The sequence below is a fragment of the Sus scrofa genome, chromosome 1 (genome assembly GCF_054392235.1).
Source record: "Sus scrofa isolate SSC_HxYL_T2T_F1_AM1 chromosome 1, Sscrofa_HxYL_maternal_Yorkshire_Landrace_v2.0, whole genome shotgun sequence".
Taxonomy (NCBI): Eukaryota; Metazoa; Chordata; class Mammalia; order Artiodactyla; family Suidae; genus Sus; species Sus scrofa.
In genome coordinates, this window is record NC_139383.1 from 3,340,079 (window position 1) to 3,354,229 (window position 14,151).

Genomic DNA, 14,151 nt, shown 5'->3' on the forward strand with positions numbered 1-14,151 from the left:
TTGAATTCTCTTTCATTTCTTTTATTCATGTCCTATAGTTTTTAGTACATAAATCTTTTACCACCTTGGTCAGGTTTATTCCTAGATTTTTTTTTTTGAGGGGATACTATTTTAAAAGGTTTTATTTTTTTAATTCCTTTTCTGTTATTTCATCATTGGTAATGCAACCAATTTCTGAATGTTAATCTTTTATCCTGTTACTTTGCTGAATTCTGTTATCAGATCAGGTAGTTTTTGTGTGGAGCCCTTAGGGTTTTCCATTTATAGTATCATGCCGTCATCATCATCATTTTGCCAACAATATTGTATTATAATCATCAAACTTTCTCAGAGACTAGATCTTAATCATCCCCACCACAAAAAGAAGAGATAAATATGTAGCTTGATAGAGGTACTAACTAATGCTACAGGTGCAATCCTATTACAATATATAAATGTATCAAATCAACATGTGGTGTATCTTAAGCTTCCATAGTATTATATGTCAAGTATATTTCATTTTAAGAAGTAAATGAAGTAAATGGTGTTTTGGTTTTGTTTTCGGTTTTTTTTTTTTTTTTTTTTTTTTTTTTTTTTTGTCTTTTGTCTTTTTTGGGTTGCACCCACAGCACATGGAGGTTCCCAGGCTAGGGGTCAAATCAGAGCTACAGCTGCTGGCCTACACCACAGCCACAGCAATGTGGGATCCGAGCCCTGTCTGCGACCTACACCACAGCTCATGGCAACACCAGATCCTTAACCCACTGAGTGAGGCCAGGGATCGAACCTGTGTCCTCATGGATGCTAGTCTGGTTTGTTATCCACTGAGCCGTGAGGGGAACTCCAAGAAGTAAATGTTAAAAGTAGATACTATGTAAGTTGTCATTTGAAAATGTTGTATTGTATGTGTATGCAAGCTTTTAAGAGATTTGTAAATTACAGGTATAGATTTGTACTATTCTTGGTTCATGAAAAGCTTCTTAGAGATAGCAGAAATGTAATAAATAGAATCAGTGTTTTGGTATTAATTCATTTGATCCCTGTATTCCTTTGAGTGATTTTACTAAGCTAGAAAATGAAGTTGAAGAGCTAATTTCATTTCTTATGATGGGTAATTGCTAATTATTGGATCATTTGAATACCTAACATGGGCCTTTGAGGTTTAGTTACAATGACTGTCATTAACATGCTTTTGTGTTATTCTAACCTTAAAAATAGAAGAGAAAAAATGTTTATATATAATTTCCTTCCTGTGGTATTTACATTTGGAGTTACTTTCACTTGTGGCATTATAACTGTAAAGCCCTTAGAGAGTTCTGGCTCATGAAAGGTAAGGAATAAATAAATGTTCACTATCATAATTACTTTATTATTGCATGAAGTTAATGTGTATTCATGCATTAATTAAATTCTACCATACAATGATAAAGAAATATTAAAGCAGTGTTTGGGTATAAGTTTTATGTTGCTAAAGATAAGCATTTTCTTTTCTTCTTTCTCTTTTTCTTTCTCTTTTTCTTTTTTTAAATGACTGCACCTGCAGCATATGGAAGTTCCCAGGCTGGGGATCACATTGGTGGTGCAGCTGCTGGCCTACACCACGGCCACAACAATACCAGATCCTCAACCCACTGAGTGAGGCCAGAGATCGAACCCACATCCCTCCTGGAGACTATGGCAGGTTCTTGACCCACTAAGCCGCAAGAGGGATTCTGTGTTTTCTTAAACTAGGCTTATAGTGGCCATTGTCCTTTGTCTTTCCTTTGAAAAGGAGTGCTTATTATTGATTACAAGTATTAGGTAATTTCTGATAGAATTATACCATCGTGATTCCATTTCTTTCACTGAATTGTATCTTTTTCCCCCTTTTTTTTTAGGATGAACGATTTCCACGAGGTACCGGACTGGAATCAGGGACTCGTATCCAGTCTGTTCTTTGTTTGCCAATTGTCACTGCGATCGGTGATTTGATCGGTATCCTTGAGCTGTACAGGCACTGGGGCAAAGAAGCCTTCTGCCTGAGTCATCAGGAGGTGAGGCCTGCACAGGATTTTTGGTTGTACCTGGTTCGTTGAGGACACTCATTGCTTGTTCAGTTAATGAATGAATGAATATTTAATGAGTGAGTATTTAAAGCCATACCTTTCTTAATAATATTTTGATACTAATGATTTTTAAAAACTTTTTTCTAAGGCAGGTGTTTAGAGAGGAAACTAACTATAGTGATTTATTTAGTAAGGATCTATTTTGACAACAAAAATAAAAATAAAATAAAATACCACATAGTAGGTTGGCGTTGGGGAGTTTTCACATTCTGGTTGACTTTCTGTCCTGTTAAAAAATGTCCTTATCCTAGAGATTGTCCTGACTGAGACGTCCAGCATCAAAAAATCCGTTGGGGAAGCAATAGCTTACGCTCACTGTTCCCTGAAACAGAATATGGCTCATTAATACTAAAACCGAATAGTACCTGATCTGTCTGGACATGGAGTGCTCGCCCAGGTGCCTCGGTGGCCTGCAGGCTGTCCACTTTCCCAGATGGCCCATCTTCTCCTCCTCCAGCCTCCTCCGCCCTGTAGCCACAAAGCCCTGAGCAAGCCTGGCCGGCTCCTAGACGGAGCCCGAGCCTCTGCTCTCCCTCTGCCTGGATGCCGTTAGTCTCCGTCCCCAACCCTGCCACCTCCTGCAGGGCTGTGCTCTAACGTCACCCCCCTGTCCCTGTGTGGGGCTCCTTTCCCTGTGTGGGGCCCCATTCCCTGTGTAGGCCCCTGTTCCTGTGTGGGCCCCTTCCCTGTGTGGGCCCCTTTCCCTGTGTGGGCCCCTGTCCCTGTGTGGGGCCCCTTCCCTGTGTGGGCCCCTGTCCCTGTGTGGGCCCCTGTCCCTGTGTGGGCCCCCTGTCCCTGTCTAGCCCCTGCCACCAGCCAACAGAGCGTGTTCTCCACTCATTTGCCTTCTTGCTTTTTTCTCCGCCCACAGTACACTCTAGGCTGTACTGCTGCTGGGGCTGTATCTCCCCCATCTGGAATAGTGCCTGGTACCTAGTAGCCCAGTAAATATCTGTTAGATGAATGAAAAATAAGAGAAATAGAATAGCTAGGCATTTGAGAATGTGTCAGCAAAGTTTTGGAAGTATTTCCTCATTTTAAAGTTGTCCTTAGAGTCCTTTATCACAGTATTTTTTTAAACTGAAAAATAATTATTTTAGGTTAAAAGTCATTGGATGATAGCTCTCTTGATCAATTTATTTTCATTTTTTTCCTCCCAAATTAAGAGGAACAAGAGAGCCTTAAGCTTAATTATAAAGGAGTGGAAAGTGTGAAAGAGAGATCTTGTACACATTTGACAGTCTGTGTTTGAGAAAATAGTCAGCCATGCCGTGACCTCACAAAATTCTGCGTCTATGTTTATGTTAGAGTTTTTGGCCAGAATGTCTGTGTGCGACTGATGAAAACTCACTTCATCCCTTCTTTTCAGGTCGCAACGGCAAATCTTGCCTGGGCTTCAGTAGCAATACATCAGGTGCAGGTGTGTGTCTGGGGTGTTTGCACAGGGGCTTCCTGAGAGCAAAGGGTGTTTGGAGTGCAGCTCTGAGGACAGATGGAGGTTAACAAGTGACCCAGTGCTTTAGTCTGAATGCTAGGCATTTTGTTGTTTCTAAACTGTTTGATCTATGCACTTACATTTACTTACTCCTCGCCTTAAATATCTTCCAATTATATGTTTATATATAATGTCAAAGCATTTATGTAGTAAATGGTATGTGTCCTATTGTAGTTTTTGTTTTCCACTGAAAGCCCAGGAACAATCTCCTACTGGCAGTAATATTGCAAATTTAATGACTCTATTTCCTAGATTAAAACATCCACCGAACTAAGTGGCAGGTGAAAACATTTGTCCTAAGCTGAAGGTGCCCGGTTCTCTTGAAAATGTGACCTGATTTAAAAGATCACGAAGTGCATAGAGTTTTAAACTCGGAAACATGGTGGCAGCAGACTTCTGCTCTGGATGAGCCACTTTCCTTTTTTTTCCTCCTCGTTAAGTCCATTTCGGCCACCTGGGGGTGGTGAGGAGCTGTGTGACAGGGAGAAGGGGTCTGTGTATTTTAGGATAACCGCTGTGAGCAGCAAGGACTTCTCGGACCTGGCGGTCCTGAACGTGGGTGGACTGTGTGCCCAGGTACAGTTTTTAAAGGATCAGAGTAGTGATTGGATTATGCCTTTTAAAAGAAATAAGGTGACTAGTATTCTGGAATCTCTCTTCTTAAACGAGCAGAGACCCCTTAAGATTAATAGCTTGTTGTTTTCTACGGCAGGTGTGCAGAGGTCTTGCCAAACAGACTGAGCTGAATGACTTTCTACTCGACGTATCGAAGTAAGTGTCCGTTTCCGGGGACGCGGCAGCTGCTGCTGCTCAGCGCTTGGGACGCAGGGCGGGCCTGACAGTGACAGACTGCGTCTGTCCGCTGCCGGCAGCAATCAGTCTGGATGGGGCAAGTAGTGTGGTGAGAAGGGCGGTCCCGTTTTGGACCCTGGCGCTCCGTTCTCATCGCGTTCACTTTGCAAGTGAAGGGGCGCACGTGTGTGTGTGTGTGTGTGATGGCCTTAACTCGGCCTGTGTTTCTAAAGAGACTCCCTGGAACGGGGCAGCGACTAGACCGAGAAATGCCCTGAGTGTTCCTGTTTCTGTGGGAGAAAACTGACAGCACTAGAAGAAGAGGAAATGTTCCAGTTTAGTATTTTCCAAAAAGTCCTCTCCGGCATTCTCTGCAAATGTCAATAAATTAAAACATATTATTAATATTTTAATTTTCCCATGTATGGTAGCTCAGATACCATTTTTGAGAAACTGTTCCATTTCCATGAGGTTTGACCTAGAAAAATTCCCTTGGGCTGGCAGTGGAAGCAATTAGGGATATTTATGAAATTGCAGGTTCATATTGGCTTTGCCTGCTGCAGGGCAGATCTTGGATCTGTCTGACCCATCTACTTAGTTGTTGAAATCTAAAAAATGCCCCGGGATTGGGAGCTTCGGGGTCCATCCTCTGACAGGTCACCTGCCAGAGTGACTGCCTGTCCCTCCCTGGCCTCCAGCGGCAGCCCTGAGTAACCTGCCCTCGCGCATGCACCCCCGGGCAGCACCTCTCACCCCCTCAGTCCTGAAGGGTCCTGAAGCTGCTGCTCCTGTTCTGACATGTCGGATTAGAGGGGTGTGGGGTTGCCTGAGTGCTCTCTTGATCCCCCAGGCCAACTGTCTTCTTTGAGATGGAGTTAAACAGCGTCTCTGGGACACGTGGCGTGACAACTTCGGGACACGAGGGAGGGAAGCTGTGCACCTTCTCTTGCTGATGTATTTGAGTCCTTTGCAAGAATCCCAAAGTCCAGTTCGAACATGCCCACATGACACCTTAAGTCTGTTCCCCAAGGGGAAGCCCGTTTACGACACCCTGGCCCTTGTAGTATGTTCCTCTGGGGACAGTGTGAATAGGCATGTCACTGCCTTCAAGCCAGTGTCCCTTCTAAGAAAGGCATTGTTCATTACTGTAAGTTATCTTAATCCTGAATCATTGCTACATTTTCACAAATCAAAACTGAAAGCAGTGCCTTGCCAAGAGTCTATATTAAGAGCATTTCTTTATATATTCCTTGTCATACGTGCCTGTTGATTCTTGTGCTTCTCAAGTCTACATTTTAATGTGTGTATCATATGCCTCCACAGTAGTTACAAGTTCATAATGATGAATATATATTTTACTCTGTAAAGTTGTTAGATCCTTAGATACTCTGATATTTCTTCTCAAATGAATTTCACTGCTTTCTTAATACAGTTAAAGTACATTTTAGCTTTTGAGTTTTTAGTAATTACATTTTTATATTGGTGAGGTTTATCAAATTTAAAAATTTTAATTTTAGAGCAGAGTTATTAATGAGTTAGCAAATACGATGAAACCAATTTTATTTCTTCATAGGTTTAGTTAAATGCTACAGACTTTCTCTCTACCTTGAATACTTACTGATAAAATTTATTAATGCATTCTCTGGAATTAGAGTTCTTATACTAAAGTCAATGGTAAAGTTCCATTTGTCTCTTTAAAATAGTATTATTGGGGAGTTCCTGGTATGGCTTAGCGGTAACAAACCCAACTAGTATCCATGAGGATGCGGGTTTGATCCCTGGCCTCATTCAGTGGGTTAAGGATCTGGTGTGGCTGTGAGCTGTGGTGTAGGTCGCAGACACAGCTCTGATCTGGCATTGCTGTGGCTGTGGTGTAGGCTGGAAGCTGAGCTCTAATTCAGCCTCTAGCCTGGGGACTCCATATGCCACGTGGGCGGCCCTAAAAAGCAAAATAAAATAAAATAAAATAAAAGGTTGTTTCCACAAAAAGACAAAAATCAAACAACCTATATACCTATGTTTTTAATTTAAATGTAGATAAATGTGGGAAATGTATTCAAAGTTTAATACATTGTGTGTTCTGATAATAATGTTACTTAAAGTTTTTATGTTCCTTTTTTTCAGAACGTATTTTGATAACATAGTTGCAATAGATTCCCTACTTGAACACATAATGGTAGGTTGCCTTCTGTTTTGAAAATGATTTTATTTAACCAGTAGATTCATGTCCTAATATATTGTGGAACATTTTAATGTAAGAGACATACAAGCTGTTTTAAATATGATGAAAGGATGGTGCTTAGTGATCTGGGGGCGTTTCCTTGACTTATTTGTCACTTCTGTTAATTTTGGTGGGGTTTCGATTGAATGGTGTTTTGAAAAAATACCTCAGAGTTTTTCATTATTTAGTGGAGAGCCGATTTGGAAAAAGTCTCTTTTTATGATTTTTTTTCAGAAAACCTTTTGCATGTAGGCTACATTAGGAATTTCCAATGGATTCTCCCAAATTTTGGGTTTCGTGGTATTTAGTATTAGTCCTTAATTGTTTTCCTCTTCTAGAAGACTCACAGGCACTTGGAAGTAGAGGTCCCCCCATACTTAGTGTTGCTGTTTCAGTGCTTTGGAGGGACTCCGCCGAAGAGGTGGCCACCTTGTCCAGGAGTGAGAGTGGCACCCCTGGGTGGCCAGGCTGGCTTGCTTGGTGCCATTCATGCCTTGCTATATATTTTGATAAATGTTCTTTCTCCTTCGCATTTTCCTGGCCTTTCTCAAGATAAAGTAATTCTGTGCACTAAGAGCTTTTTTCATGTCCAGGTTTCATGACATGCCCTGCTCTGTTTCTCTTTGACATCATGGCAGGTACGGAGTGTGGTAGGCTCAGTGTCTTGTAGAAACAGAAAGTTTACTGAGGGGGTTATTTCTTTCAGCATATTCTTTATGTAATTAGTTATGTTGGTGATTTTACAGTTGACCCTTAAACTACACGGGCTTGACCAGGTCCACTTACACGTGGCTTTTTTTCAGTAGTTAATGCTATGCTACTACACGATCCACGGTTGTTGAATTCGCAGATGTGGAACCGTGGATACAGAGAAACAGTGTATGTGGAAGGCTGATGTAAGTTATTTGTGGATTTTTCATCATGCAGAGGCTTGGTTCCTCAACCCCCCACATTGCTCAAGGTGCAACTATTTGGACAAAAAAAGGAGAATGATTGATTGCATAGTAAAAATAATAATAATAATCTCTCTGGTTAGGACAAAATTAAAGGAATTTATAAAGCAATGAAAAGCATTAAGGACATAAAAATATATTGTTGTAATATGAACTGAAATAGAACTTGTACAAGGAGTACAGGAAACACTTATTGACCAGATCTTGTATCATTGATATTATTTTTAAAAAACAGTTTTCAGCAGTTTTCAAGACCATTCATCAACTTATAGACATGTGGATTCTTTGCATGTTTTGGCTAGTGTGAATAGTGCTTCTTTGAACATTTGGGTACAATTTTTTGTGTGTTGTTCTAATACCTGTTTTCAGCTGTTTGAGGTGAGAGTGAGAAATTGCTAGGTCATATGGTTAATCTATGGTTAAATTTTTGAGGAACTGCAAAACTGTTTTCCGTGGTGCTTGACCATTTTACATCCCTAACAGCACGCCCCGGATTCTAATCCCGCCGCGCCCGCGCTCTCACCGACACTGGTTATTTTCTCACTTTCTCATCACCGCCGTCGTGGTAAATGTGAGCTTCCATCTCAATGAGTTTTGATTAGCATTTCCCTGTGACTAATGATGTGAACGTCTTTTCATGTGAGGAGAGATTCAGCTTCATTGGCTGCTTTGCAGTTGAGTTTTTAGTGTTGAGTTCTAGGAGTTCTTCGTGTAGTTTAAGTACCACTCCCTTATCTGATGAATGATTGGCAGATATTTTCTCCCATCTGTGTATTTTCACTTTCTTGATGGTGTCTTTGGAAGCACAGAAGGTTTTAATTTTGATGAAGTCTAATTTATCTTTTGTATCTCTCGTTGCTCATGCTTTTTGTGTCGTATCTAAGACTCCATTGCCAAATCAGGTATCATGAAATTTTACTCCAGTATTTTCTTCTGAGAGTTTTATAACTTTAGCTTTTACATTTTGGCTTTTAAGGTTGTGTTAGTTAATTTTTGTTTATGGTGAAAGGGTCCAATGTCATTCTTTTACGTGTGGCTATCCCGTTTCACCAGCAAAATCTGTCGAAAAGCACTCTTATTTCCTCTTTACATAGTCCTGTCAGAGTCAATTGAGCAGAGACACATGCTTTTCTTTTTAGACTCTCACGTCTCTTCAGACAATACCATTCTGTCTTGGTTCCTGTTTCTTTATGGAAAGTTTTGAAATCAGGAAGTGTGAGTCCTCCACATTTATTCTTCACGTTCAAAATTTCTTGGCTGCTTTGGAGCCCTCACAATTCCGTATAAACTTTAGAAACCAGTTTGTCAATTTCTACAAATACTTCAGGTAGGATTCTGGTAAGGGATTTTGTTGGCTCTGTAGATCAGTTTGGGGACTATTGCCGCCTTAATGATATTAATCTTCCTGTACATCAGCGTGGAGTGTTTTCCATTTATTTAGACATTTCCAATTTTTTCAACACTATTTCATAAGTATTGCTCTTATTTTGGTAAAGCTATTCCTAGGTATTTTATTTTATTTTTTTACTTTATGTATTTATTTATTTTTGCTTTTTAGGGCCACACCAGTGGCATATGGAAGTTCCCAGGCTAGGGGTTGAATCAGAGCTACAGCTGCTGGCATATACCACAGCCACAGCAATGCCAAATCCAAGCCGTGTCTGTGACCTGCACTGCAGCTCACAGCATCGCCGGATCCTTAACCCACTTAGCAAGGCCAGGGATCGAACCCGCATCCTCATGGATCCTAGTTGGGTTCGTTAACCACTGAGCCATGAAGGGAACTCCCTATTTTTTAATGGTATTTTAGATGGAATTTTGTTCTTAATTTTATTTTCAGATTTTCCTTGAAAATGTATAGAAATAAAAATTTTTTTTGTATTTTGATCTTGTATCCTACAGCCTTGATGAACTCATTCTTTCCAGTAGTTTCTTAGTGGTTTCTTTAGGGTTTTCTCTATGTAAGGTCATGCCATCTACAATCAGTGATAGTTTTAGTTCCTTCTCTCCAGTCTGGAAGCCCTTTTTGCCTTCCTTGCGTGGTTGTCCTGACGAGATCCTCCAGCGCCGTGTTGACCTAGGGGATGTGATCGTGGGCATCCTTGTCTCGCTGCTGCTCTTGGAGCGCGTCCCGTCTCCAGCCTTTCCCCGTTAAGGGTGTGGATCATCTGCGGGCTTTTCCTGGTGGTCTTCCTTAGGGTGAGGAAGCTCCCCTATGTTTCTAGTTTTTCGGGTGTTTTACATAATAATCAGATGTTGGATTTTGTAGACATCCGTTTGCTCTGTATTTATTAAGATGATCATGTGTTTCTTGTTTTTTATTCTGTTCACCTATCATGTATTATATAAGGTGATTTTTGAAGACTAAACTAGCCTTGCATTCCTGTGATATATCCCTCTTCATCATGGCGTGTGATTTATATTGGAATTACCTTAAATTTAATAAAATCTTAAGTAGAGTTGATATTATTAACATATGGTCAGTCTTCTCATACAAATTTATTGTCTTATTTTCAAATTAAAAAATAATCTTTCAGTTGAATGGATTGACTTTGGTCTCTCATACTTGGTGAGTTGTTTTTCCAGTTTATAGTCTTGGATTTTCAAGAAAGAAAATAATTTATAATGCCTATGATGAGAGCAGTGGTTCAACTTTTCAAGTGTTTACACTGTTTATTTATTTTTAAAAAGTGTATTTGGTAGAGGAGTTTCTGTCATGGCTCAGTGGTTAATGAACCTGACTATCATCCTTGAGGACACGGGTTCGATCCCTGGCCTTGCTCAGTGGGTTAAGGATCTGGCGTTGCCGTGAGCTGTGGTGTAGGTCGCAGATGTGGCTCAGATCCCACGTCGCTGTGGCTCTTGCATGAGCTGGTGGCTACAGCTCTGATTCAACCCCTAACCTGGGAACCTCCATATGCAGCCAGTGCGGCCCTAAGAGACAAAAGAAAAAAATTATTTGGTAGAGCCTAAGAACATTGTTGAATGGAACTAGCGGGAGTGAATATAGCTTCCTTAATGGGAACTTCTCACATTTCATTGCTGTGTATATTTGTTGACGGTCCCCCAATAGATGCTCTTTATCAACGTAAAGCCTTTTCCTTCTATTCCTAATTAGCTTTGAGTTTGTATCAGATTGGGTGTGGAGTGTTATCAAAATTTTGTAAGCCATTATTGAAATTATGTAACTTTTTCCTTTAATTAATTAGAATAGGAAATCATATTAATTTATTACTGAATGATAAATGAGTCTTTCATTCCTGAGATAACCGACCCCTATTTAGTTGTAATCTTTACCCCTGAAGTGGTTGTTAGCATGTCTTTCTGACATAAGTAAGATTGCTCAGTGGTTTTCTTTTTTTCTGCCTTTGGGTAAAATTGGTGCTGGGGTTATACCATACTTATAAAATGGCTTGAGAAATGTTCCATTCTTTTGTATGGACTAAAATGGCCTAACTAATAAATGAATCATTCATTCTTTCAAGTTTGATATAAATCAGCTGCAAAACCATTGGAGTCTTTTTGGGGAATAGATTGTGTTTTCAGTTTCTTCCATGGTATTGATCTCTTCAGATTTTTATTCATTCATTTTTCTATATATTTCTTGGGTATTCCCAGGCTGGATGGCAGCTGGATTTCTAAAATGATGAGCAAATCCCTTCACAGTCTCTGTCCTCATGGAGCGTACAGTGTAGTAGGGAAGACAACACTAATCAAATACCATCATAAATGTAAATTTCAGGCATATTAGGGACCCTGAAGGAGCAGAACACGGTGCTGTGAGACCTTATGAGAAGAAGCTCATGACCTAGTCGAAGCCATGCAAGGGTTTCCTGAGGAGGTGACCCCAGGCCTGAAGGGTGCATGGGAGAGTTAAGGAGGCAAAGAGGAGGGATGGGTGCTTCAGAGGAGGAAGGACCAGAATGCTTCTGTGCAGAGGTGCCCTGGGCAGGGCCAAGTCGTTCAGACCTTGGAGGGAGTTTTGACTCTTAAAGTAGAGGGTATAAGATCAGATTTGTGTTTTGAAAAGATAACCCTGAATTAGAGGAGACAAAGAAGAGACTGAGGTTGGATTTTTTTTCTCAAAGTGTTTTTGAAAATATAGATGATTTTGTGAAGATACTGAATAATTCACATTTGAAATCATTTCAGCCTGATGCCTTTTATAGGAATAAAAGTTATGGGAATAATTTTTTTTTACAGTGAAAATTTCAGTTGTGTTTATGGTTCTGATCCCATTCACATTTTCCAGCTCCTTCTAAATTTATTTCCTTTTTCTAGAAAAGCATTTCATCCATGTTTTTACAACTATTCACATAAGTATGTGCCAAAGTGTTAAGCAACTAACCTGACCACTAAGGATGTAAATTTCTCTGTATATAATTTAATAATGCAGGGTCATCATTATTGTTTAATAATTCAAGATCTCCTGAGTTTGCAAAATGGTTGGCTCATTCTTCCGGGTTTGCCAACAACACAGCTCCGTCTCCCTCTTCCTCCCTTCGGGTTTTCCTCCTTCCTCAGATATCTGTGGGTAGTTCTTAGATGATGGAGATCTCACATGTTCTCATCTATGAGTTGGCGAGCTTGTTTGTGAAGGTCTCAATGGTAACGTTTTATGCTTCCTGGGCCATACTCTGTTGCAGCTACTCAGCTCTGCTCTCGTAGCAACTATAGACAGTACCTAAAGCATGGCTCTGCCCCGGTGAAACGGGAAACGGGACGTACAAACGCAGGCAGTGGGGTAGATTTAAATGGCTCCTGGATGTTAGCTGACCTCTCTCTACCCGAGGCCTTGTGCTGGGCATTTGGAATCCTGAGGGGGGAAGGGAGCAGTTTCTCCTGCCAGCGAACTCACAGCCCGGTGGAGGAGACAAGTAAACTGCAGGTTCTGACACTCATGACGCCCCACTGGCTTGTCCCCGGCCCGTAAGGCACAGCGAGGGGTTGTCGAGTGAATGCGGGTTCACGATAGCGGTAAAGATAGAGGTGTGCTCTGACGATGGAAAGGGTACCTCACCCACTCTGATTTCTTTTTCTTAAATCTGTAAGGTATTTTTACATGAGATTGTGTATTTTCCTCTGGCCACAAGGTGTCCTGTGTCCCTTTTGCATAGACTTTGTGATGGCTCTTTTTACTCTGAGAATTAATTCTCTTTCTCTGAACGATGTTTTCATGTCTATCGTCTGGAGGGTGGAAGTTGCCGGCATTCTAACTATATGCAGATACAGCATTTGCAACTTTAATCCCAACCCACTGGGGACAGTGAGATGTATTAGGCATTAAATAGACACTTGTTGAAGGATGTTGATGAACAAATGAGTGACGACGTGAATGCACAGTTTTCCATTCAGAAATGGAAAAATGTATCTGCTGTAAGAGCATAGGGCGTGGAAACAGCTGGCGTGCGTTCAAACACCAGCTCCACCGTTTACCCGCCGCGCGATGGTGGGTGAGTTCAGTTCGCCCTCTGTGCCTCGATTTTCCTAATGTGTAAAATGGAGACAGATTTCCCCTGAATTAATATTGTTATTGTGAGGATTAAATGGACGAATGCACATAAGTATATAAAAAGCACTCGGCACATAGTAAGCGCTTACTAATTATTACGCATTGTTAGCGCAGCAAATAAAATGCAGCTAATGAGAATACGAATATGGTGTGTCTCGTTAGAGGTTCTATTTCTCATTTTTTTATGTCTCGTTAGAGGTTCTATTTCTCATTTTTTTTATGTCTTGTTACATACAGGTTGTATTTCTCATTTTTGAAACTGGTACATTGTAAACACCAGCCAGTCAGAGTGGGTGCTGGCCTTGGAGCCAACAGAGGCCAGGCCTGAGGCACCAGGGAGGCTTGGAGAGGTTCTGGAAGAGGAGCCAGGGCGACAGACAGGCTCTCGCGAGTGAGGCCAGGGCCTGCTTTCCAGCCTTCCTGCAAGTGTTGCATTCCAGCTTCTGGCACCACAGCCTGGACGCAGGGCGGCTGCTCGTGTTAGCATGTTGACAATGACCTATAGTGTCATTTTTTTGTACTTATATACCCATTTCTATTTGATTATAATGCTAGTCTCCCACCCAGTCGCCACGTAGCAAGCTGAAATTCGTATTTATTTCCGAAGAAATAGACTCTTGACCCTCTCACTAGCTCACCCGGTTTTCTCGCTTGTCTGCAGATATATGCCAAAAACCTGGTGAACGCCGATCGCTGTGCGCTTTTCCAGGTGGACCATAAGAACAAGGAGCTGTACTCAGACCTTTTCGACATTGGGGAGGAGAAGGAAGGAAAGCCTGTCTTCAAGAAGACCAAAGAAATAAGGTACAGCCGGAAGTGGCATGTCCTTGCTGTGACCGCAGCCGTGCAGGTGTTCTGTTACCCACTTTTCTGTGCCTGTTCACAGGTGTGCTGACAGCACTTGTCATACTGTGATATCATTCCCACCAGGACCCGCCTCCTGAAGGTAGTACTTCTGGGAATGACATTGCAGTGCCAGCGAAACCGCGCCTAGGAAGCTTTAGCGTCACTCCTGGAAATGCCGTCTTCCGGAGGCGGTCCTTTTGGAAATCATGTTGGAAAAACTTACTAGTGCTCCCAGGTAGGTAAAGGTG

General features: G+C 41.4%; 1 protein-coding gene across 32 annotated transcripts in view; it reads left to right on the forward strand.

Annotated features, from left to right (window-relative positions):
* The window catches only part of PDE10A (phosphodiesterase 10A), a 568,650-nt gene that overhangs the window by 487,995 nt on the left and 66,504 nt on the right, over positions 1-14,151 (forward strand). For 21 of the 32 annotated variants that reach the window (XM_085021693.1, XM_085021749.1, XM_085021686.1 and 18 more), the window contains 5 exons: positions 1,857-2,012; positions 3,454-3,504; positions 4,292-4,350; positions 6,496-6,547; positions 13,719-13,861. In XM_085021693.1, the coding sequence (XP_084877819.1) occupies positions 1,857-2,012; positions 3,454-3,504; positions 4,292-4,350; positions 6,496-6,547; positions 13,719-13,861 (461 nt within the window). Of the gene's footprint in view, positions 1-1,856; positions 2,013-3,453; positions 3,505-4,291; positions 4,351-6,495; positions 6,548-13,718; positions 13,862-13,987; positions 14,139-14,151 lie in introns of those variants that run through there. The other 11 variants (XM_085021775.1, XM_085021709.1, XM_085021671.1 and 8 more) reach the window with 5 other exon arrangements.